This window comes from Benincasa hispida, chromosome 2, assembly GCF_027475165.1.
Source record: "Benincasa hispida cultivar pf3 chromosome 2, pf3_genome.v1.1, whole genome shotgun sequence".
Classification (NCBI taxonomy): domain Eukaryota; kingdom Viridiplantae; phylum Streptophyta; class Magnoliopsida; order Cucurbitales; family Cucurbitaceae; genus Benincasa; species Benincasa hispida.
The window spans coordinates 41,411,571-41,439,071 of record NC_143479.1 but is presented as its reverse complement, the minus strand read 5'-3'; the positions used below and the strand labels follow the sequence as shown (position 1 = coordinate 41,439,071).

General features: G+C 34.1%; 1 protein-coding gene across 1 annotated transcript; it reads right to left on the bottom strand.

Annotated features, from left to right (window-relative positions):
* LOC150037895 (putative serine/threonine-protein kinase PBL28) lies at nt 1-27,501 on the bottom strand. The gene is made up of 8 exons (XM_090311065.1): nt 26,999-27,501; nt 7,221-7,808; nt 6,042-6,071; nt 5,112-5,552; nt 4,410-4,525; nt 3,295-3,555; nt 2,004-2,204; nt 1-69 (listed from the first exon to the last, which is right to left on the bottom strand). Exons 2-8 carry the CDS (start codon nt 7,555-7,557, stop codon nt 1-3), a joined length of 1,455 nt encoding a protein of 484 aa, XP_090167191.1. The 5' UTR covers nt 7,558-7,808; nt 26,999-27,501.

The window sequence follows — 27,501 nt, the reverse complement described above, 5'->3', positions numbered from 1 at the left end:
TCACACTGGAACAGCCTCCCATGGCTTGGACAATGAGGTTGCTGGTGAGTTCATCTCTTGCTGTGCCCTCTGCCCTCCAAATGTAAATATAACAACAATTAGTGATGGTACCAATAATGTCATTGTTTAATTTCATTTGTTTCTTAGTACAAAAGATTTTGAGGTAAATAAATAGTTTTACTATGGAAGCCATGTAGGATATTTTGTTTGGTTGCTTCATCAAGTAATGACTTATAAATTAATCTTTCTTTTTGAATCTTATACCACCGGTTTGGATTGATTAGAGAAGAAGTATTTTTTTAAAAAAAATATTTTATTTACCGGGAATTTTCACAAATAGAAAAATAGGGAAAACTATTTACATAAAATAACAAAATTTAATCATTTTAGATTATCAGTTTCTATCACTGATAGACACTGATAGATTTTTATCAACCTCTATCAGCTATAGACTTCTATCAATTTATATCATTGATAGACGCTAATAGAGTATAAAATTTTTCTTTATTTAAACTCTTGATAAAAAGAGTATAAAATATATTTTGAAAGTGTTTCAATAACTGTTTTAAAGAGTTGTCGAACATTTTAATATTTTCTAAAATGACTTATTTTTAAAATTAAATACTTGAAAATTAAATCAAACACATCCTTAATTTATCAATCATGGCCATATTGGTGTTTATTTTGTTTGATTTGTCTCTACTCTTTGTAATGCCTTCAATAAGTTGTATAGTTTCATCGGTGTTTTAAAGTTGGTACCTATTAACATTTATAAATTATGAAAATATATTCATCTTATATCGTAAGAAAATTATTGTGATAACTATTTAATCCATTTTAATAAAGAATGACTAGTTTTGATAGATTAGATTTAAGATTTATTGAAAGTATAAGATAAAAATCTAAAGATTGATAGTACATGGATAAAATGGAATGAATTAGAAAGTACAACAACAAAAATAATATTTTAACTTAATAACAATTATTAGAAAAAAGAATCATATACGAACTAAAATAACTTTAATTTAAATCCTACTTTGGTCTGTGTACTTTTTTTTCCCTTACAATTTTCAACCGAATTTTTGTATCATTTAAATACTAATTCATTAACGCATAAATACACATGAACATATCAGTTGAAAAAAATAAGACCTTTTGACCCTTGTATAGAATTTCAATCCGGGGTAGTTTGAGCACTCCATGCCAAAGTAATTTCTATTTTATCGAACCATATTTTAATAATACAAACAACAATTGCAAATATAGTGACCATATCTAAATTATTAGTAGATATAATACAATACAAAAAATTTTATACATATAAAAAAGGGCAATTATCAATTTAATTTAAACCTTAAGCTAAGAATTATATCAATTTAAACCTTAAACTTTGGAGGTGTATCAATTTAAACTCCAAACTTTGAGATTTGTATCAATTTAAACCCAATTTAATCAATTAAACCTTAAACTTTCATAAATATATGAATCAAAATTCTAAACTTTCATAAAGATATCAATTTAATCTCGAACATTCATAAATGTATCCAAATAAAACATAATGAAGAGTTTAAGTTGATAAAATTATGAAAGTCCACGGTTTAAATTGATGCACTTATAAAAGTTCAGAGTTTGAATTCAACAATTATTAGTTTAGGGTTTAAATTGATACAATTCCAAAAGTTCAAAGTTTAAATTGATACAACTATTAGGTTAGGGTTTAAATTGATACAATACCCAAAGTTCAGGGGTACAAATTGATACAAAACCCAAAGTTCAGGAGTACAAATTGATACAATATTCTAACCGTCTATCACTAATAAATTTTGATTTTTACAATTCTTTAAAAACGTTGCAATACACTTAATTAAGAAGTATTACCCATTGCGATTATTAAAAAAAACAAAAAATAGACGAGTTTTTTTTCCGTAGGGACCCAATTAAGAATTTAACCTAACTAGTATTAGTGAAAATAAAAATGGTAAGTAAAATTATTAATTACTAACCTCGTTAGCGACTGTATTTTGCCAAGCTTTGTCCAATTCCTCAAAGACAATGTCTATTGTGGGTCTTCCTTTACTTGATTTTGCCACACAAAGAACAGCAACTTGTAAAATGGATTCAAAATCTGCTTTATTTACGTTTCCTTTTAATCTCGGATCTTCAAAATCACTCAATGCTCTTAACCCCATGTTTACATCTTTTGCCTGAAATCATACCATATAATAAATATTCAATCTTCAATCCCCTAAAGTTTATTGATTTGATTACTACACATCAAAAATATATCTTCACTAATTATTGGTAAATATAAATTAGCCAAATCTAACAATTTTTTCATACGAACTATAGATATTTATGTGAATTTTAGGCTATACGCAAGAGTTCGTCGTAGCATCAACTTTGGTTCGACAATAAATTAAATAAACAAATAAGTGCAATCTAACATACATCTAACTATTTTTATTTCATATTTCATTTAGGGTTTCGAATTTGTTTACCTAGTTAATTACAAAGATCTTTATATTGTCTCTAGTCTATGTGATATTTGGATTTTGTTTCTTAATCCATTTTTTTAACAAAAAAAAAAAAGGTTTATTTTCAAACTGAAGAAGCGACCTTATTGTGAAAATCTAATCCCGCACAAAATTTTAAGAGTTTATAAACTTATTTGACATATTTTAAAGTTGAGGAACTACTAGATACAAAGTGGAAAATTCACCGATTCATTTAGAAATAAATATGTAAGCTAATGTGTTAAACACATACAAAAACAATCATTTGGGAATAATAATGTGGGGCCCACTTCATTACCATTCGTCCAAAATGTATTTATATCATGCATACCTTTTGTATGAAATAGCAAAAAATAATAATATTAGTTTAATTCTAGAAAAAAAAAATTGTACATGACAACACTTAAATATCAATATCTATATTTACCTTGATATCTATAATTAAATAGTTAACTCTTTTCTTTTTGTTTTATTTTGTTTTTTCTTAAAATAAGTATAGTTCAACCGGCATGATGTCTTAGAGATTCGATTCTCCCACCTCACATATTGTTGAAAAAAAATAATTCGACTTCATAATAAGATAAGAGATCAATATTCATGACTAAAAATATTTAAGAATGACACTTTTACTAAATATTTATTTGAGTATGTAAACATGGTCTCAACTAAACTAAATTTAATTGTGAATTAAGATGAGAAAAAAGAATAAAAAGAAAAACAAGAATATGATAAGTAGAGGGAACTGAAGGATATGAAAATGGTGAGATTATTGAAAACTAACCTTTCTTGTTAATTGATCTCTAGCATCAAGATCCAAATCAATGACCTTTTGACCAGATAAAAGCTGAAGAGCCACAATGCCAAAACTATAAATATCACTTGCACAAGTGAGTTTGGCATTGCTCATGTATTCAGGATCCATATAACCAATGGTTCCTCTAACATCTGTGAATGCTTTTGTCTCATCCATTCCCAACATCCTTGCCAACCCAAAATCTGATAGTTTTGGCTCCATTTTCTCATTCAAAAGTATGTTGGTTAACTATAAAAAAAAAAGGTAAATGTACCATTAACTTAAACTTACACGTAGTTTATTCACACTACAATAATTATGGGATTCAATGTCGGTTGAAAATAGTGGTCTCGAATGTATAATGTCGGTTGCAAATTTCATTAAAGGGCTTTAATGTCGATTGCAGCCGACATTGAAGATAGTGTTATTAAAGCCCTTTAATGTCGGTTTAAAACCGACATTAAGACAACTGACATTAAAGGACTTTAATAACACTATCTTTAATGTCGGTTGTTAACCAACATTAAAGCCCTTTAATGTCGGTTTAAAACCGACATTAAAGTCTGGAATTCTTATAGTATTAGAAATTGTTGCTATTACATTAAGCCTAAGAACACATCTTCCTTCTCGAGATTTCTTTCTTCCTAAATCACCGATTCACCCAAGCTTATGTGTGAAAGCAAATTTAATATATCATATCATTTAACACGCCCCTCAATACTTATGGACTTGAAATATGAAGAAAACCCAACAAGTGCAATCTACTCTGATACTATCTTAAATCATCAATGGACCTAAAAGTTTAAGCTTAAGAGCAAAAGTAAATTTAATTTTATAGTGTTAGATCAATTTTTTCAAAACTCAATCTAAGTTTTGGAAAAAGAAAAAAAAAAAAAAAATAGTTTTTCACAACTATACATATATATGAAAGATGAAAAAGAAATTTGATAGAAAAGAAGTACATTTGTTAAAAATCAAACAGTGACCAAACAGAATCTAAATGATTACGAAAACGAATTTTAAATTTCTAATTTTATTATTGTTATGTTACTTTTTTATTAAATTTTAAAAATAAGGAAATTAGCATGAGACTAAGATGTTACCTTAATATCTCTATGGACAATGCAGCCATCTACACGTTGATGGAGATACCTCAGTGCAAGAGCACAATTTCTCAAAATCCGTACTCTTGAATTCCATGTTAGTACTGTGTCTTTTCCTGAAAACATCCGAACAGTATTCCTAAAATATTATGATGATTTATTTTTTATTATTCATAATTCACAAAATATTTTTAACTAGTTTTATATAAACTTATTTAAATGGGTACTACTTTTCATATTATGATTGATTGATTACGTTTTCTGATGAGTAAATGTGGCGTTAATTGTAATTTTCTTACATAAAAACCCAATTAGTGAGAAAAAAAAAATCAAATTTTACCCTTCAACTTGGTATCATTAATCATTTTTACTCTCAAACTTTAATTTTCTCAAAATGTAACTCTATGTTTAGATAATTGAAAGTTTACCACCTTTGTTTATAACTTTGAACATGAAAAAAAAAAATCTAAAATTTCTCAGGTCTCATTCGACAATCTTATTAGTTATATTTCTTTTAATGATGGTTTTAAAAAACCAAACTAAATTTTGAAAACAAGAAAAAATACAAACGAAAACATGTTGCTAACAAATTGCGTTATCTCCTATTTTTTTACCTTTCAAATTGAAAGTTTGAGGTAAACATTAACCATTGGTGAAAAAAAAAAGGCAAGTAATTAAAGAGGAGATGAGAAGAATATTTACTCAAGAGATGCTGAGCCAGGTTGCCTTGTTCACAATACTCATACACAAGATACTGCTCCCCATTCTCAATGCAGCATCCCAACAGGGACACCAAATGTGGATGCCGAACCCTAGACAACCCGTCAATTTCTCTAAGGAACGAGTCCGACGTGTTGCTCTGAAATATCTTTTTAATGGCGACTTGCTGCCCGCTTGGCAGTATCCCCTTGTACACCTGCCCAGCGCTGCCCCTCCCTAGGCTCGTCCTCTCGCTCCCGAAGTCAAGCGCCCTGTCGATCTCTTCCTTCGCGAACTGATACAGTCCTGACCACATTGACGTGTCGTTCGAGGGAGATGGTTTGGTCTTCCTCTTCCTCTTGCTAGCGTTCCTTACTAGGAGGACGATGAGTAGCAAAACCACCACCACCACTATGGCGGCCACTATGGCTTTCGCTACTGAACCTGTCATGTTTTTAGATTCGTAGGAAATTATTTGAAGGGGTAGAACAATGCAATTATGACGGGCTTTAAAGGACTTGAAATGAATGTGTCATCTTTTCATGTTCATTTCTTCATTGTTGGTTAATAAGGTTATGTTCTTAATTGAGTCTCAATTCAAATTTTATAGTTTGAATTAGTTTAATTTCAATTTAGGTGTTATAATTTAGGCCATTTGACCGAGCATTTTAAAATTTTAAATTGTCATTTATGGTTTTGTCAACATCTCCTCGACAATGTTACTAAACACATTTTATTTTCATGATAATAAGGTAGCATTTTCTATTTCACTAATGCTACTAATTGTTAATTAGTTTCATGAGAGATTTCTAGAGAAATTTAGTTTGTAGAGTTGAACTTAAATTTATGTAAATTTAATCTTTTGATTATATCGAACATGTATATTTATGGGAAGAAAGAATCCATACATAATAATGCAAATTCCAATCATACCTTTGATTTTCAAGTAGCCGGAACCTGATACTAGAGCCAAACAAAGAAGAAACAGGATTAGAAACCTTCAAATCTTACAGATCCTTTTCACAAAAAAAAAAAAAAAAAGCTTTAAATCTATAGAAGAGAAGTATTTTAAACCATTCCTTGTGGATACCAAAATGTGAAGAAAATTAAAATTTAACCAAATTAATAAGACCATTATTTATTATAATAATAATAGTTTTTGTTGTCCCTGTCATTTGAAGAAATTTAAAATTTAGTTTTAATAATTTGATAAAACCTCATGAATAATTTTTATGATACGACAAAATTCTAAGAAATAATTTGGATGATTATGAGAGTTTTATCAAAACTATAAAGACTAATTTCTAAATATAAAGCATAGAGACTAAATTCTTTCATCAAACTATGAGGACAAAATTTATAATTTAATTTCTTTTTCGAACTAAAATAATTGTTAAATTTGGTAGTTGCAAATATAGTAACAGGCCAAAGTATTAGCCGATATGACCCAACAAAAGAATTTACAAATATAGCAAAATTAAGATCTAGCTCTCAAGGTGACGTCTATCAATAATAGATTATATCGCCAGTAGAAGTCTATCAATAATTAATTTTGTTATGTGCAAATTCTTTGAAAAATTTGTTTTACACTTAATGGGTGTTTGGGTTAAGGTTTTGGGAAGTAGGAGTTGGGAAGTGTGGAATTGTGAAATCCACTTCTATCCACGTGTCAATAAGTTCGTGAGCCCATAACTACAAGACATCAATATTTAACTCTTTACATCGTGGGCCTAAAAAATTTACAACTCCATATATTTTAAAAATGTGATCTTGCCCTAGACACCCTAGCAATTAAGCCTAGAGTATTAACAAATATATTATAATATAAAAAAAATTATAAATATGACAAAATTTAGATAGTCTATTAGTGATATACCATATCGTTGGTAGAAGTCTATCAATGATAGACCATATCGTTAGTAAGAGTCTATCAACAATATAAATCTATCAAAACTTTACTATCTTTATAATTTTTTAAAAATAATATTATACACTTTGTTATTATCTTTAAAAATATTATCCATTGTAATTACCCATAATTATTATCATGCAAAGTGTTGGATTACCCTAAATTTTAAGTAAAATATGAAGAAATTTTTTTTGACAACTTACTCAAAATGTCCAAAGCCGGCAAGCATTGGAAGATGGCATCAAAATCAGAGCGATTCCCAATCCTACCAGCGGCAACAGCGACAACAGCAGCAAATCCACAAGCACTATTCTCATTTTGATCATCACTCTGAACCTGTAAATCATCCATCATTGCTCTTTTTAACTCTGCCACCGCCGCCAAACACCCACCACAAACCCCATCAAATTCCGCCGCTGCAAACCCAGAGCAGTTCTGCACCGCCGCCTCGTACACCTTGCTCTGCAGAAGCGTTGGCAAGAACAGGAGCGTGGAGCAGCGGCTGCCGGTGGTGTACATATTCTGGAGGCCGCAGCCCATCAGGGAGACGGAGGGCTGCCTGGAGAAGGGGCCTGTGCAGTTGTCCCACTGCTGCTGAGAAAGAAATAGGGATGTGGTGCCATTGTGGGCCTTGAGGTTTAGGGCTAAAGCCTTGGCGGCGGCATTGAGAGCATTGCGGCAGCAGCGGGTGGTGTATATGGCGTTCCATAAGGATAGTCGGTCATCGTCGTTGCTTGTGCATTCGCCTGTTGGCTCGTAAGGGAATGCTGTGAAGTTCAGTATGCAGTTGCCTGTGGATGGGAAGTATAAGCAAGTCGACTTTTACTTGCATATGGGTTTTTTTATTTAATATTTTCTTACATCCTTAGAAATTATGAAGGAAAATAATTAGGTTCTTGTGTAGTCCAATGAAAAAGGAATAGGAGATGTGTTAGGTGTAGCTTAAGTCGCATCTAATCATTGGACTATTATGAAATGCTATTTTAGAGTTTTAATTCATTATTTACTCTACTATAATAGTTTTTATTTTCTACTCATCTCCTTCTCTATGTTTGTTGTTCGACCCGACTGGGTCTATCTCGAAAATAAAAGTTAGACTACTCTCTCTAATAAGGGTTGATCGGGTTGTGGAATCACTGGCTTTGTCCAAAAAACTCTCAATCTCGACCCGATCCGACTCAACCCGTGTACACCCTAATTATTAGCCCATAGCACAAAATTCTAATTTTAGTTTAGTATATTGAAAAAAGTTCAAATAATGCAATAACCTTTTATATTATTTGATATGAATATTTGTACTATTTGATGACCAAAATAAGAATTTAAGAAAATTTTTTCAATGATTCTGTGTTTAAACATATGCCTACAATTAGATTTAACGGTCCATATCACACTCATATACTGAAAAATAGATTACTCCATTCACTAATCACTTTGATTTGACTAATTGTAACAAAATAAGCATGTAAGGATATAATGAAAATGTGAAAATATGAATGGGGAGGTTAGAACTGAAAGTCTTCCAATCCAGAGAAATAAAATAAATAATTTTTTTGTGAAATCAGTTACATGTATCAGTTTTTACTTTAAAGTTTCCATTCCGTCAGATGATAATGTCTATTAATAATTATAAGAGAAATTATTTCAATTAGTAAAATTGTTGAAAATATTTACAAGATAGAGCAAAATTTTAAAATTATCAATGATAGACGCTGATAGACTTCTATTGACTTCTATCAGTGTCTATCAATGTTATTGATAGAAGTCTATCGGAGTCTATTATTGATATTTCTAAAATTTTGTTATATTTTATAAATATTTTGATTTATTTTTCTATATTTGAAAACAACCCTTATAATATAAAATACTGTTAGAACCATTAAGAACTCGATAGTTTGAGTGAAAAGCATGCTTGTAGGCTTACAAAATTAGGGTAAATTTAACTACTACAACAGATTTAACACACTTGGAGTCACTTAAATTTATAGAAGTCAAAACCAATATTAATTAACATTTTAGATTTCAAATATAGAATTTATGCCTTTGATATCTATTAAAATTACCCAACAAAACTTAAATCTTAAACTTAATAGTTATAATAAATTTAATTATATCAACATTGTTCCAAATAACACTTTCAATTTAACATGAACGTTTATAATAACTATAGTAACATTCTTCTTTCTTTTATTATTCTAAGAAATAAGCCTGGCAAAAGATGTAGAAAATTCATAATAATTATATTTTATGTTGAGTACCGAAAGTATCAAGTCTTAGATATTATTTTACTAAGTTGAACATATAACTTAACTGGTTAAAATGTATACTTTCAACTATAACGTTAAAATGTTGAATCTCTCACTACACATGGTGTTGAATTCAAAAGTTAACCAGAAAAGAAACATTTCATATTATTTAGAATAAAATGTAATGTAATATCAACCTAAGAACAATTTAACTTTATCAGGCTATAATCTTCTTTAATATAGTCAAACACATTCGAAAATCTAATTCCTAAATTTAAAATTTTCAAACAAAGTTAATTAGAGAATATAGCCAATCATATTTATTTAAATATACAAAAGAACAACAAAAAGAGGAAAAAAACATAAGAAGAAGAAAGGGATTCTAACTTGATGAATCGTCAGGCGATTGAGAAAATGAATGAATCGAAGAAATTTGAAGAAATATGATTGTAACAATGAATAACCCAACCTTCAAATAATGAAAACTCTTAACGCTCATGTTTACATTATTTAACCCAACAAACTTTACAACATTACAATAATCAATCAATTTATAGAAGAACATTTTGTTTCTTTATTTTTAATTTTTTTTTTCATGAAATAAGGGAGGGAATGTTTATTTATAGCTTAGAGAGAAAGCCCTAGATAGCATCGATGAAATTAAAATTATTCCAAGTTTTGTCTTTTAACTTAGAAATTAGCTGGCCATGAATGGCATTGAAAATATCACTATGATATTTTATTTATATATTTATTTATTTTAATTTTATTTTTCCCTTTCTTTTCTATTGGATAAAAGGTCCATTGTGGGCATTGATATGCCCGTTTTAGCTAAGGTAAGAATATGGTATAATTCCATATCATTTAGTGATTTACTCAATATTATAGACATATTTTAATGTTTTTTTTTTAAAAAAATAAACATATTTAAGGTCTAAATTATCCCTTTCTGTCTATTAAATTATAGTTTTCAATGATTTTTTCCCCGAAAATTCTTATGTTTTCTCACTCATTATTATGTCGTTCGGATAATGTGAAAAAAAAAAGTGTATATTAATATATGTGATTGTAGACATATATTGAAGTTATATAAAGTTAGTATTGATTGGACATATATATATGCATAACTGGTTGGACAAATGTTAAGTGATGTAATAATATAAAAGACCAAATTAATTATGTATTTTAAGTTCCAAGACTGAAAAATAAAAATTGAAACTCTAAAAAAATAAAAATAATAGATACCTTGAATGTTGGAAGTCCAATATAGAGTAAATCTAAAGCTTGGAAAATTGTGCAAAAATTATCCATAAAAAATCAAACCATATAGATTAGATTGCACCTAATTGGATGTTGAACGGTTTTTAACATAGTAAAAATAAAATAAAAAAATCAATTGAAAACAGTTTGCCACTTGACATATTTTTATAGGAGGTAGGTTGAGTTGCACAAAAGACGAGTGTAGACTAGAATGCACGAAATTCTTTGAAAAATTATAATGAATAGCAATATTTGAGTTAAAATTAGAAAATATAGCACAAACATAAAAGTAAAGTTTGCAGATATGGCACAATTTGATCAGTCAACTTAGTAACTTTTTTCTTTTTCCAAATTTCCCCTCGCTTGTACAGTCTTCTTCTTCTATACACAACACACATAGCTTCGTTCTGTTCTCTCTGAATCATCCTCCTATCTTTCACTTTTTCTCCTATTTTCTCCGACGAAATCCCGTCGACGGCGATGACTGGCTGAAGTCCGAATGTCGAAGAGGCAGTGTATTGTGCGGGGAAGAGAGTGAAGGAAAAATAAATAAATAAAATTGTAGTCTTCTTCTTTCCTTACGTTGGTGTGGGTGAGGGCCTGAGGGGGTTTGAGGGGTGTTGGCAGCTGGTTCTCCAAAAAGAGAAGAAGATTTCGACCTCGTTTGGTTTGGTAAATTATTTAAGATTGATTTGGTAATTATTTGATTTTTTTGTTTTTATTTTTGAAAATTAAGCCTATTTCATCAATATTTCTTACAATGATATGCATTTTCTTAAGCACAATGATTGAATTCTTAGTCAAATTTTTTTTTTAAAAAAATAAAAAAATAAATAAATTTAAAAGCTACTTTTTTTAGCTCTCAAAATTTGGCCCATTTTTTAAACTATTGGTGAAGAGTAGATAACAAAGAAAGAAATTTGAGATAGAAAAAGTGTCCATATGCTTAATTTTAAAAACAAAAACAAAAAACAAAATAGTCATGGTGACCATTTTGTTTTTTGTTTTTTGTTTTTTAAAATTAAATCTATAGATATTACTTCCACCTCAAAAATTATTATTTAGGTATCAACATTTTACCAATAATTTTTAAAAAAAAACTAAGCCAAAATTTGAAAACTAAAAAAAGTAACTTTTAAAAATTGTTTTTGTTTTTAAAATTTGGCTAATAATTCCACCATTGTACTTGATAAAAATGAAAATTATTATAAGAAATGGAAAGAAAATAGGCTTAATTTTCAAATGTTTTTTCAACTTCTTCTTGACCCATAACTCTCCAAAATTCAGTCTTAACTAAAAACCCATTCTCGAAGTGAACCAATGTCTAAAGAAATATATATTTAAATTCTCACAAGCAGGAAATTGAGACTCAAATACTAATATCAAATTCAAAAATTCAAAGATTTATAATCAATGTCGTTGTAATAAGAGAAACCAACATGAGATAAAGCAGTAGTGGAGAGCATTGTCTAAAGCTAATCGACTTAAACTAATAACTTTTGATATCTAATCAAAGTTGATAACCACTAAAGGGGTGTTTGATAAATGGATATGGGCTGTTGGGTTAGATGAGTATTTATTACCCATGTTTGTTAAGCCCATAAAGAAAAACGGTGGATTATTAAACCCACCATTTTTACGCACTCAATACTAACCTTAAAACCCAGTGATATTTTCATTTCCTTCTCTCTTCCCTCATCTTCGCCGTTTGGATTCTCCCCTAGGAATCTCTGATATATATATTTATCGTCAAACCTTTGAAACGTCACTTTCCAAAGTTTTTCCATGGTGGCTGCTGATAATTAGTAGAAATACAAGTTATTACAGCTCAAATTAGTAAAACAATGGGAGGGAGCGATGGTAAAATAGGCAATATTATGTTTGAAAGCGCCAAACTAAAAGAAATTGCGATTGCTAATGTTCATCGCATAAATACAGTTAATTTACTTATTCTATATAGGTACAATGTGATGACGCATATGAAATTGCGATCCAAGGGCACAAAGCGACAACACGCTTGAATTTGCGATCGTAAGTCATGCGATTGTGAAAAGTTTCTAAAAAATTGATCATATAAAGACCTCGCATCAAGGCGACAACATAATAAATCATGATGGGATGTAAAGCTGATAACGGTCAATCTCGAAATTCAGTTGACAAGCCATAAAAAACCATACTGTTGCAAATACATTGAACTTTTGGTGACTTTTAGACGGCGCAACAGAGTAGGAAAATTAATGCTGCCCATCGTTGCAATCATTAGTAAGAAGAGCTGCTTCACCTTGAAATCTATAAATACCCAATGCTACGAGAGAAAGGGGATATACAGAGACGGAGAGAGCAAGGAGACGAGGCGAAGCCGAGAGAAATCTCTTTCCGGACAGATCGAGAGACTGCTAGAAAACAATACAAAGGAGAGAAGTCCAACCCTTGCGAGAGCAAGAGTCCGCGAACTAGAACAGAGTTGAAGTGATAAAGAGTAGTGTAAAAGGCCACGGAAAGAAAGACATTGCTTACTTGGCTTGTTATTTCTCAATCCATTTGTTATTTTGTACTCAACACTTTATTTGCGAAAATGAAAACTTCATTTCGATGTATGTTCAGTCTCTCCACACCATGCATGAGTAACTAAATTTGTGAATGGGTTGAGAAGTACTTAGCTAGCATGTATTAAGCTATGCATTTTATGTGATCATCTTGTCTTATGTATGTGTCATTCATCATTTGGAAGTACTTGAGAAAGTAGTCTAAAGATAGAATCTAGGCTTGAGAGTCGGATTAGATTGCATAAGCAAGAGTAGAAACTTAGAAATAAGTTCTATCTACTACTTTCCATACACATCGCATGTGCCCTAGAAATAGGAAATGTGGCACTATGCATTGAGAAATGTAGTACTAATGTTTGTGTATAGCATGATCGCATGACTTGTATACAATCTTGAGAAATGTTAGCTAAATCTCTTCTCAACCCCTTCATCGCATACTTGTTATAAATCTACGCTTTCAATCACTCCGTGTTCAACTCCATCGCATAAGAAAGTCTAAATCAAAATACCATCTACTTCTTTATCACTACCGCAATAGAATCGGAGAGTCCATCGCATATCTATTTATTTAGTCCCTGTGTTCGATCCTGGACTTACCAGGAACCTAAGAAGGCTTATACTTGGGCTTTGTTAGGAAAACTTGTATGATCATCGCATACACACATCATCGCATGATAAACCACCACATCAAGTTTTTGGCGCCGTTGCCGGGGACTACAGTATAGATTTCGCTAACATCAAACCTCTTTGATCTTTGTAGCTTTCGACCTTTGTCGCATTGTCATTCCATCTGTAAAGGAAGAAGCAAGCGTCGTATGAGCAAAGGACACATTTCTGAGCCCAACTACGACCCAAAGATCGAAAAAAACCTTTCGCAGAAGACAGAAAAACAGTCGTAAACCACAAGGAAGAGTTCGCAGAATGGCTGAACAACCTGAGGAATGAGTAGTAAATGAAAACAACATAATGACAAATCCTATCCTACTGGCAAATGATCGCAATAGACCCATATGGGACTATGCATCATCAAACCTGCATGATTTTTCTCCAGGAATCATGAGACCAACATTGGATGGATCAAGGCTCGAGATGAAGCCAGTAATTTTACAAATTTTACAAACAGCAGGATAGTTTGGAGGACGGCGTGGTGAAGATCCGCACACCCATCTACGAAGCTTCATTGAAATTTGTAACACTTTTATGTTCCCTAATATTTCCCCAGAAGAGGCTCGACTCATGCTATTTCCATTTTCACTATACGATAAAGCAAGAAAATGGGCTTACTCTCTCGAACCAGGAGAGATAACTTCGTGGGAGCAAGTTGTGGAAAAGTTTATGAAGAAGTATTCCCTCCCACAGAGAATGCCAGAAGGAGGAAATTGATCACCAATTTTGAACAAGAAGAAGATGAATTGCTCAGTGACGCATGGGCGAGATTCAAGAGACTAGTACACGACTGCAAACACAATGGATTGCCAGATTGCCTCTAAATGGAGATTTTCTATCATGGACTCAATTCTGCATCGCAGACAGTTGCCAATGTGGCAACAACAGGAGGTTTGCTAGACAAAACATATGATGAGGCAAAGAACATTCTTGATCGCATCTCTGGCAAGAAAGCAATTAACGATCAAAACCTAGAGAAGGAAATGCAAGTAATGGTGCCATCGCATCATTGCAAAATCAGATGAATGTGATGATAAACTTGTTGCAAGGCATCACAATAAACAATTCAGGAACTCGAAGTGGGCAAATCAATGCGATAGAGCAAACAAGCACCAGCTGTATTACATTTGAAGAACCACATTCTGTTGAAGAGTGTCCATGAAATCCTCAATAAATCTACTTTGTCAAAAACAATCCTTTTTCAAACACTTACAACCCGGGTGGCAAAATCACCCTAATTTTTCTTGGAAAAACAACCAACAACAAGGCAGTCAGCCTATGGCTCAGAAAGAGGGACCACCAGGATTTTTCCAAAGAACTAATGAACAACAGCAATAGCAAGCTAGCAGCTCTCAAACACCACCATCATCATCCCTGGAAAACTTGTTAAAGCAATACATCGAAAAGAATGAAACAGACCTTCAAAACTAAGCTACATCCATTTGCAATTTGGAAATTCAAATAGGATAAATTGCGGGAGAGCTAAAAAACAGACCCCAAGGGACATTGCCTAGCTCAACTGAGCTTCCACGCAATCCAGGGAATACAGGGAAAGAACACTGCCAAGCAGTCACCCTAAGAAGTGGAAAGGCGACGATAGCAGTCAGGAAGGAGCCTAGCAAAACCGATTCAAAAGAGAAACCTGCGATTGAATCCTAGAAACCATTGTCGCAAACTAAGTCAAAAGAGTCCGAGACCATGGAACCTGAAGATGCGATCAGCTCTAAGCCTCCAGACCATGAAATAGTGAAAGTACAACTACCTCCATTTCCTCAAAGACTGAAAAAGAAACAAAATAATGAAGGTCAGTATCATCACTTCCTGGAAATATTGAAACAATTACACATCAATATTCTATTGATAGAAGCGATAGAGTAGATACTGGTGTATACCAAGTTTTTGAAGGACATTGTTTCGAAGAAGAGAAGCACAGGAAAATTCACCACGGTGGCATTAACACAAGAATCAAATACTATAATCCCACCAAAGATGCGCGACCCAGGCAGTTTCACAATACCATGCTCAATAGGAGGTATCTACATTGGTCAAGCATTATGCGATCTTGGGGCAAGCATAAACTTAATGCCCCTTTCAATCTTAAAAAAATTGAATGTAGGACAACTAATACCCACAACGGTGACTCTCCAACTTGCAGATAGGTCCCTAGTACACCTTAAAGGAAAATTAAAGGATGTCTTGGTAATAATAGACAAATTCATTCTACCTACAGACTTCATTATCTTAGATTATGAGGTAGATAAAGATGTTCCAATCATATTGGGACGACCATTCTAGTCTACTGGTCTTGCTCAAATAGATGTGCACAAGGGAGAAATCACAATGAGCATCAATGGAAAAAAGCTCAGGTTTAATATTATCAAGGCAATGAAGTTCCTAAAAGAGGAAGGCTTATCAGATTCCGACGATGAACACACTTGCATTGAAGATTGGAGTCCGAGGAAGAAAATGAAGAAAGAGAGGATGCGACAGCATCCTTAGAAACCTGTCATGCAATAATAGAGACAGTGAACAATGAAGAAATGTTGAATTTGGATGAAGAAAAAAAAACATAGAAACCCTCCCTCGAGCAACCACCTACACTGGAGCTAAAAACTCTACCAACCCACTTGAAGTACGTTTTCTTTGGCCAGAATGAAACCTTACCAGTCATCATATCCTCTGCGTTACCAGAAGAAAAAGAAACTGCACTGCTCGGTATTCTAAAGAAATATATTAGAGCAATCAAATGAACGCTCGCAGACATCAGAGGTATTATCCCGACGTATTGCATGCATCGAATTCGGCTTGAAGAAAACCAGAAAGGCTTGATACAACCTTAACATAGATTGAACCCTGCGATGAAAGAGGTTGTTAAAAAGGAAATCACCAAATGGTTGGATGCGGCATTATATACCCTATCGTCGGCATTATATACCCTATCGCCGATAGCACGTGGGTTAGCCCCGTACAATGTGTTCCCAAGAAGAGTGGATGACAGTAGTCTCTAACACAAACAACAAGTTAATCCCCATGAGGACTACCATAGGTTGGCAGATTTGTATGGACTACAGGAAACTCAACACGGCGACAAAGAAAGATCATTTCCCCTTACCTTTCATTGATCAAATGCTCGACCGACTAGTAAGGAATGACTATTTCTGTTTCCTTGATGAGTATGCAGGCTATAACCAAATTATGATCGCACCAGAGGATCAAGAAAAGATCATGTTCACTTGTCCATATGGAACATTTGCCTTTCATTTCATGCCTTTTGGACTATGCAATGCGTCCAGCACATTTCAAAGGTGTATGATGGCAATCTTCTCCGAGTACCTTGAAGACTCAGTTGAAATCTTTATCGATGATTTCTCAGTCTATGGGCAAACATATGAAATCTATCTGCAAAACTTGGAGCGAATACTGAAAAGATGTGAGGAGGCTAATCTAGTGCTGAACTGGGAAAAGTGCAATTTCATGGTTAAAGAAGGAATTGTGCTTGGGCATAAGGTTCTGAAGAATGGGCTAGAGGTGGATAAAGCAAAAATTGAAGCCATAGAAAAACTTCCACCTCCAGCAAATGTGAAAGCTTTAAGGAGTTTCTTAGGACACGCGAGATTTACAGAAGATTTGTGAAGGACTTCTCCAAAATAGGTCGACTGTTGAATGCGTTGTTGGAAGCTAACAGACCTTTTGACTTTGATCCACACTGCCTCACTGCATTCAAAGCAATAAAGGATGCCTTAACTACAATGCCAATTCTGATCGCACCTGATTGGGCAAAGCCATTCGAGCTGATGTGCGATGCCAGCGGATATGTGAGGGGGGCAGTCTTGGCACAAAAAGTAAAGACAATGTTACACCCCATCGCATATGCTAGTAGAACATTGAACTCCACGTAGGAGAATTACACCACTACCGAGAAGGAACTTTTAGCGGTAATTTTTCGATTGAAAAATTCAGACCTTACTTGTTGGGATCAAAAGTTGTAGTCCACAACGACCACTCAGCGATAAGATATTTAATGACCAAAAAAGATTCGAAGCCTAGACTAATCCGATGGGTTCTCTTACTCCAAGAATTTAATATGGAGATAATCGACCAAAAGGGAACAGAGAACCAGGTCACTGACCATTTATTGAGGTTAGAAAATCCTGAAGTGGATCGCATCCAATTGGAGGTGAACACATCATTCCCTGACGAGCAGTTGCTTAAGATTGAAGAACTACCCTGGTATGCAGATATTGTAAACTTCTTGGTCTGAAAACAATTTCCTGAAAACTACATATCCCATCAAAAGAAGCGGCTCATTCATAAATGCAAATTTTACTATTGGGACGAGCCAAATCTCTACAAAAGGGGACCAGACCAGATATTGAGACTCTATGTTCCAGAGACTGCTTTCTAGCGCATAATTTTTCAATGTCATGAATCATCCTATGGAGGGCATTTCAGTGGACAGCGCAAAGTGGCAAAAGTTTTGTAATGTGGGTATTACTGGCCCACTCTGTTTAAGAACCACGAGAATATTCCATGAAATGCGATAAGTGCCAATGCATTGGAAGCGTTTCAGAAAAAAAATGCGATGCCAATGGACACCATATTGGAGGTGGAACTATTCGACGTCTGGGGTATAGATTTCATGGGATCATTTCCATCGTCAAATGGTCATAAATACATTCTATTGGCCATCGACTATGTTTCCAAATGGATTGAAGCTGTTTCATGCATTGCGAACGATGTGGCAACAGTTTCTAAGTTCTTACAGAGGAATATCTTCACTCGTTTTGGCACTCCACGTGGCATAATAAATGACGAAGGGCCCCACTTTGTGAATCGTATTGTTAACAAACTGTTGATCAAATACAATGTCCACCATAAGATCGCCACCGCATATCACCCCCAAGCAAACGGACAAGCGGAGGTTTCTAACAGGAAATCAAGTTGATTTTAGAGAAGGTGGTGAATCCATCGCGGAAGGATTGGGCCATGAAGCTTGATGATGCCTTGTGGGCATATAGGACTGCTTATAAGACACCCATAGGCATGTCACTGTATGCGTTGGTGTTTGGAAAGGCTTGTCATCTGCCGTTGGAACTAGAGTATAAGGCGATGTGAGCAGTTAAGAAGCTTAACTTTGATCTTAAGGCTGTAGGGGAAGAGAGAAAACCTCAGCTACTGGAGCTGGACGAATGAAGACTACAGGCGTATGAGAATGCCAAAATTTACAAAGAACGCACCAAGCGATGGCATGATAAGCGTTTGTGTGAGAAAAATCTTAAGGCTGGTTAGAGAGTATTACTGTTCAATTCTAGGTTGCGTCTTTTTCCGGGAAAATTGAAATTGCATTAGTCTGGACCATTCATAATTAAGGAAGTATTCCCGCATAGAGTGGTAGAATTGACAAACGAAGATGGGACCAATGCATTTAAAGTAAATGGGCAAAGAGTGAAGATGTATCATGGAGGAGATTTCCAACGTGAGAAATCCTTCGTGGACTTGGGGAAGCCAGGATAAAGAAGAAACACTTAGTCTCTACGATGATAAGCGACACACATTCATCAGGGACGAAGTATATCCTTTTTTAGTATCCTTTTTTATTTTTCTTTCATGAATCTATCTTAAGTTTTTCATGGTTACTGCTCTTTATAATTATCAACTCTTTCTTTCATACTTTTTATCTTCTTGATATTCATCACATTGATCGTAGTAAACAATTGCAATAAAGCAATGCGATAACCTCAAAACACTCAACCGATTCAATCAACCCATTGCAATCAAAGAATCAACCCACCACAGGAAAGGATGCGATCAAAATGATGCGGGCGAAAAATTAAATTTGGGTGTTGTGTCCTTTCTTGCCTCATCTTATTTCAGTTTTTGCACTTCTCAAATTTCAATTTAATATTGCGGAATTCTACTATCGCATCCTCTTTCGTTTGACTCAATCCTGAATTTTTTATTGCTTTATTTGGTCGCCGCATTCACCCCTTGCCCATTATAACTTCAATGATGAAATTTATGCCTCTTTTCTTACTGCATGTACTAGAGTCAAATTAATTTCAGGACAATCAATTCATGAAACATTTCTAAAATTTAGCGGTCTACCAACTTTCCTTCAAAACTATTTTTACAAAATTTCTTGAGTCCATCGCATGAATTATTCTGTCTTTCAGCAATAAGGACATTGCTGCGTGTTAAATTTGGGGGTAGTAATGTTATTTTCAACCTTGTTATTTTTAGAAACTTCGATTTAAATAAAAAAAAATAATAATATCGAAAAAAATTATATAACATTGAGATCAGATCCTGCTCGTAGTTGAATGTTCGCATGACACCCGTGGGGGCAAGCCAAAACGAAGGTGGAAATCATGATCAATGCAGAAACCAAGTGATCGCAACTCCGCTGCCAAATAAAGAGATGGGCATGAGTTTTGACTGAAAAAGAGCACCTTGTTCATAGTTGGATGTCTGCATGACACCCGTGGGGGCAAGCCAAAGCGAAGGCTAGGAACTCGGATCAGCGCAAGATCACAAAACGAATATATGAATCGTGCGAGGGTCAAAAATCACTTGAACACCCCAATTTGATAAAGTTTGAAATAAATCATGCGATGTCTTGGAAACGAGTAAAGATTTTTTTGAAGATTAAGCTCGCGGTCTCTTAAGATTAGAAATATTTTAAGAAGAGATTAGGATAGAAGTTAAAAGGGCATTGGTTCAGCAATTTGAATAAGGCACCTTGAGAAGCCTAAGTAGGGTGAAGGCGATTGAAATCTTAAAGAAAATCTTTAGTTTATGCTTGAGGAAAAGCATTGTTTTAAATTTGGTGTGATAATTGGTAGAAATACAAGTTATTACAGCTCAAATTAGTAAAACAATAGGAGAAAGCGATGGTAAAATAAGCAATATTATGTTTGAAAGCACCAAACTAAAAGGAATTGCGATCGTTAATGCTCATCGCATAAAAGAAGTTAATTTTCCTATTTTGTGCAGGTACAATGCGATGGTGCATATGAAATTGCGATACAAGGGCACAAAGCGACAACGCGCTTGAATTTGCAATCGTAAGTCATGCGATCGTGAAAGGTTTCTCAAAAGTGATCGTATAAAGACCTCGCATCAAGGCAACATCATAATAAATCATGATGGGACGTAAAGCCGATAACCGTCAATCTCAAAATTCAGTTGACAAGCCGTTAAAAACCATACTGTTGCAAGTACATTGAACTTTCGGTAACTTTTAGACGGCGCAACAGAGTAGGGAAATTAATGCTGCCCATCGTTGTAATCATTAGTAAGAAGAGCTGCTTCGCTTTGAAATCTATAAATACCCAATGCTACCAGAGAGAGAGGATATACAGACATGGAGAGAGAGCAAGGAGACGAGGTGAAGCCAAGAGAAATCACTTTACGGATAGATCGAGAGACTGCCGAAAAACAATACAAAGGAGAGAAGTCCAACCCCTTGCGAGAGCAAGAGTCCGCGAACTGGAACAAAGTTGAAGTGATAAAGAGTAGTGTAAAAGCCACGGAAAGCAAGACATTGCTTACCTGGCTTGTTATTTCTCAATCCATTTGTTATTTTGTACTCAACACTTTATTTGCAAAAATGGAAACTTCATTTCGATTTATGTTCAGTCTCTCCACACCATGCATGAGTAACTAAATTTGTGAATGAGTTGAGAAGTACTTAGCTAGCATGACTTAAGCTATGCATTTTATGCAATCATCTTATCTTATGTATGCGTCATTCATCATTTGGAAGTACTTGAGGAAGTAGTCTGATGATAAAATCTAGGCTTGAGAGAGTCGGATTAGATCGTATAAGAAAGAGTAGAAACTTAGAAATAAGTTCTATCTACAGATTTCCATACACATCGCATGCACCCTAGAAATAGGAAATATGGCATTATACATTGAGAAATGCAGTACTAATGTTTGTGTATTGCATGATCGCATGACTTGTACACAATCTTGAGAAATGTTAGCTCAATCTCTTCTCAACCCCTTCATCGCATACTTGTTATAACTCTACGCTTTCAATCACTCCGCGTTCAACTCCATCGTATAGGAAAGTCTAAATCAAAACACCACCTACTTCTTTATCACCACTTAGAAATAGAAAATATGGCATTATACATTCACTACTTATCTTTCAACATTAGATGTTTTATTTTCTTTACCACAAACTAATAAATTAAAATCCTTGTTTGTCGTTAAGTAACTTAAGCATGTATGTGGTGACATATAAGTGGATCATGTCTTAAGTGATAACCAAAATGGTCTTTAGTATATGGATATAGGAAGAAAACCTTATTCTGGTAACGCTAAGGATGCGACTAGCTTTGTGGAATAGTTACAAGTATTGTGACTTGCTACAGATGTCTGATCCTGATCATTCATGTGGGGACGTGCGAGCGGGGGCATCCTATACAAAGAGTTTGTATAAGACCTAACCACGAAGTGTTAACGTCTCTGCCATTCATGACAGAGACTTCACTTCACTGGGATGACCATAGGTAACATGACTTCAATCCTGAGTGAATTGGAGACTCATGCCTTTAAGGGTGGTCCTTTGATTTGTATGGGTACGAGTGGCCAGGTCGCCGACTCAAACCTACCACTTTGGGGATTCGTCTGATTTGAGAGCTGGGAACTCAGCTACACAAGATGGAATTCAGTCCTTCCCTAAAGCAAGGGTAAGTAGATAGATTGCTCATTTACGGGCTGATCCCGGGGCTTGAACGTTGTGGCCCCACACACATTCTCATGGCCCGAGAGGTGTCCACACATAGTAAGACTATGTTGTATTGTTCACTAGAGGGATCAATGGTACTTAAGGAGTTAGATGTAATTACAGGGGCAAAACGGTAAATTGGCCCAGCTGTACTTACGAGCATCTATGAAGGGTTATCGTACTGTTGATTGATTATATCCGATGAACAACAAAATATATCTATGGTAAGGAGAGTTCAGTTGTCAGTCTTTAGTGGAATGCCTGACAGTTAACAGATGGTGCATCTCGTGGCTAAAGAGTTTAGTCAATTATTCACGTACCGAATGAGTTCGAGCCATAGGTCCATAAGGTCCCCTTGGTAGTTCAATGGATTCTAGTTGAAAATTAGTTTTTGGGTCAGTTTGTAATGTTCAAATTGACAAGAGGGAGTTCAATTATATATGATATGATTGAACTGGTTAATTATATATGATATAATTGACTTTATGTATGAGATACATTAATTTGGAGGAAAATGGATAGAAATATGATTTATATCTAGTGGAGGAGAAAACACTATGGTTTATATGTGATATTAAACTATAGATTAATTAATATAATATTATTATATTTATCATTATTAATTTGACAACTATAGGATAATTGGCCGACATTTTCTTCATAACCTTGTGTTAGTGGGAAGTTCCAATAAGTTTTCGTAACTGAAGAATAAAATGAAAATTGTTTCATTTTGCAAGAGATCACATAATTTGCTCACGAAGTGTTTGCTGTCTATCGTTGAGTAAACTTAGAGACTATACGATAGCTTGAAATTACTACACAATCGCATACGCGCACGCGCATCTCGCGTATCTTTCTAAACGATTGCCTATGTTTCACTAAACGATCGTCTAACACCGAGCATTTACTAAACGATCGTATAGACGATTGCTGCTTTTTTCCTACACGATCGTATACTTCATCTAAACGATCAAGCATTTTGTCTATACGATAGACTAAGAATTCTCCCACTTGTTTGATCGTTGTATACGATCTTCATATCCTCCTTCCCTCTACCAAATTCTAACATAGCCTACTCTTTCGATTCTCACACCAAGAATACTGAGGGTTCTAAGTGGTGCTGTCATCTTTTTTCTCTTCTGTTCGTGTGGAGGTCGTTCGTGAGTAGACGATCGGGTGTTGGTGAACGATTGGCTTGACGGTCCAGCGAAAGCAAGAGGAGTCATTCCCTTGGAGAGATCGAGATTTGCTGTGAAGAAAAGTTCTTCAACTAGTATGTATCTCATCTCTTTGTTGTTAATTGTTCTAAGCATGGCGGTAATTTTATAGTATGATGCATATTTGTATGTTTGAATGTAAATGTCGTAATTCTATCACAATGTCTTTGGAAAGATCCGCTTCCGCTCAGAGGTACTCTTATATAAGAGTTCCTTCAAGCCAAACTTGCACCCTAAAACATTTTTCCCCTTTTATTTTTTTTATTCTTCCCCCATTTCCCCACAATTTGACCATGATTCTAATATTAAACCACTCATCATGCTAATCTCAAATGTAAACATAAACAAGTAGGAAGATTAGGGTTCGGGGTTTACATTTACCTCCTCCTTAAACGAAATTTCGTTCTCGAAATTTTGTTATAAGACATAAACTGAACAACTGAGGATATCTACTCTTCATTTGCTCCTCTGCTTCCCATGTGGTTTCTTCCATGCCATGATTCTTCCATAATACCTCTACTAAAGGTATTGTCTTGTTTCTTAGCACTTGCTCTTTTCTGTCAAGAATCTCCATTGGTTCTTCTTCATACGAAAGATTTTTCTTTAAATGCACTGGTTGTTCAGGTAAAACATGAGTGGAATCTATTACATACTTTCTTAACATCGAAACATGGAACACGTCATGGATACAAGATAACTCTAGAGGTAACTCTAATCTATATGTTGCTGGGCCAACACGCCCTATTATCACGTAAGGTCCAATGTATCAAGGACTTAACTTCCCTTTTCTTTCAAACCTGAGAATTCCGTTCAACAGAGATAATCGAAGGAATACTTAATCTTCCACATTGAATTCTAGCTTTCTTCTTCGCTTATCACTATAACGTTTCTGACTATGTCGAACGGCTTTTACGTTACCCCGATAAGCTTTACATTCTCAGAGGTCTGCTGGACTAACTCTGGACCCAACAATTTTTATTCTTTAACTTCATTCCAACACATAGGGGTCCTGCAAGATTTACCGCACAACACTTCATATGGAGCCTTTCCGATGCATGAATGATAACTGTTATTGTACGCAAATTCAATCAACGACAACTGCATATCCCAACTATCCTTGAACTGCAACACACAAGCTCTTAACATATCTTCCAGTGTCTGAATTGTTCTCTTCGACTGTCCATCCGTCTGCGGATGAAAAGTCGTGCTAAATACTGAAATGTTCAAAACGATAAAAACTGTTAAAAGACCAAGAGTTTCTTCTAAAGAAAATACCCTTCTTTGGCATCTAAGATTAGGTCACATAAATCTTAATAGGATTGATAGATTGGTGAAAAGTGGACCTCTAAATGGTTTAGAAGAAAACTTTTTACTTGTATGTGAGTCGTGCCTTGAAGGCAAAATGACAAAACGACCTTTTACTGGAAAAGGTTGTAAAGCCGAAGAGACCTTGGAGCTTCTACATTCAGACCTTTGTGGTCGGATAATATAAGAGCACGAGGAGGGTATGAATGTTTCATCTCTATTATAGATGATTATTCTAGATATGGGTATTTACACCTAATGCAATATAAGTCTGAGCACTTGAAAAGTTCAAGGAGTATAAGACTGAAGTTGAAAACTTGTTAGGTAAAAAGATTAAAACACTACGATTTGATCGTGGTGGAGAGTATATGAACTTAATATTCCAAAATTATATGATAGAACATGGAATTACGTCACAACTCTCAGCCCCAGGTACACCTCAGCAAAATAGTGTATCGGAAAGGAGAAACAGAACCTTGTTGACATGGTTTGGTCGATGATGAGTTGTGTTAAACTTCCTGACTTGTTTTGGGGATATGTAGTGGAGACTGTTATTTATATTTTGAACAACGTTCCCTCAAAGAGTGTTTTTAAAATACCTTTTGAGTTATGGAGAGGTCGTAAAAGTAGTTTATGCTACTTAAGAATTTGGAGATCTCCACGTTGGGAATGCCCTAGAACTCGCTGTTCGTAAATTTTGTGTTAAACATTCTATTTATCAATAAAATATTAGAGTATCTTATTCGATAAAAAAGTTGATTTTTCATTCTATTATGAAAATCCAATAAACATATCCATGGCTATAGTACGAATACTTTAACTTCATGTGGTGATAGAAATAGGATAAGTTAATAGTATATAGCTTAAATGGTCTATAAGTATATGGATGAAATTGGGTATCTCATCCTAGTAACCCTATAGGATGCGACCCATTTTATATAGGTAATATAAATGATGTGATCCATAGATCATTCATGTAGAGAAATGTGAGTGGGAGCATCCTATGCAATGAGTTTGTATATAGACTGGACCACGAAATAGTTACTTTTCTTTATAATGGTCGTTTACTGTTAAAACTGACTATTTCATACTAAAGTAACTTAGGATAACTCAATTTTCATCCTGAGCTAGCTATAAACTCCTGTTTATTCAGGATTATCCTTTGATCTGCATGGGTGAGAGTAGTCCAATAGCACTGCTCAATAAGCCTTCCATTTTGGGGATAAGATCGGATGGATAGCGTGGGACATAGCCCTGCAAGATAGAATTCACTCCTACCTATTTTAGGGTTAGCAGATAGGTTGTTCTCTTAAGTATTGACTCTAGATCTTGAACAATCGGGGCCCTGCCTTCTCATAATAGAGAGGGACATGATTCATAAGTAGTATTATGAATCAAATTGTTCATTAGAGGGTCAATGAGAACTTGAGGAACAAGATGTATTTACAGGGGTAAAACGAAAATTTTGACCCAGCTGTAATTACGAACACTTGTGAAGGATCGACTGACTAATTATGATTTACATGGACAGAAATATATCTACACTAAAGAGAGTACAACTATGGAACAAAAGTGGTGTGCCTTGATAGATAACGAATAGTAATTAATTCGATTAAAGAGTTTTACGAATTAATTACAAATCGTTGGAGCTCATGATCTGTAGGTCCATTAGGTCCCTCTACCAGCTCTTAAATTGGAATAACAAATTGAGTATTGATGTATGAAATTAGGGTTATTAATTTGAAATGTTCAAATTCAATTTTAGAGTTTTCAATTGATTATATGTGATATAATTAAAAACGTTTAATTTAATTGAAATTAAATAAAATTAAAAAATCAATTAATATTTAAATTATGATTTAACTATGAAATTGATTTATGTTGGTGAAATTGATATTTTATTAATTTAATATTAAGATATTAAATTAATATTTTTAATTAAAAATATCACTTCATGAGGAATCAAATAGAAGATAGAAAAATCAAAATTTAAAAGATTCATACCGATGACAATTCAACAGACATCCTAATGAACCCCACATCCCAGCTCAAATTTCTAAAGTGCCTGGAGCTGATAGGCTTTGACATACCTGAAAAAGGATGAACAACATCAAAAAGGGAGCAATTACATTCTTATAGATACTTTCAATGTGGAGATTGTTGAAATCAGAAGACTGAATCAAGTTGTGAAAGCAAACTGTAAGAAAACAAAAGCATAATGAAACATGTAACTAATTCATTCTCCTTCTACATAAAGCTCAATTTTCAAACTAAAGAGTTATGAGAATGCAATTAGAGTTACAGAGACTTATCTTTCTGTATCTTCTTCAAGATTGATCCCCAAATAAAATTGCTCTCGACTTCATTGTGGACGTAAGCCATAGCTACCGAACCACTATAAATTCTTCTTCCCCTTCTTTTCCTTCATCCTTTATATGCATGCAAAGATTTTTCTTCATATGTGAGATACTCCATTAGAGAGAGTTCTGAGAACAGATAAAATATCA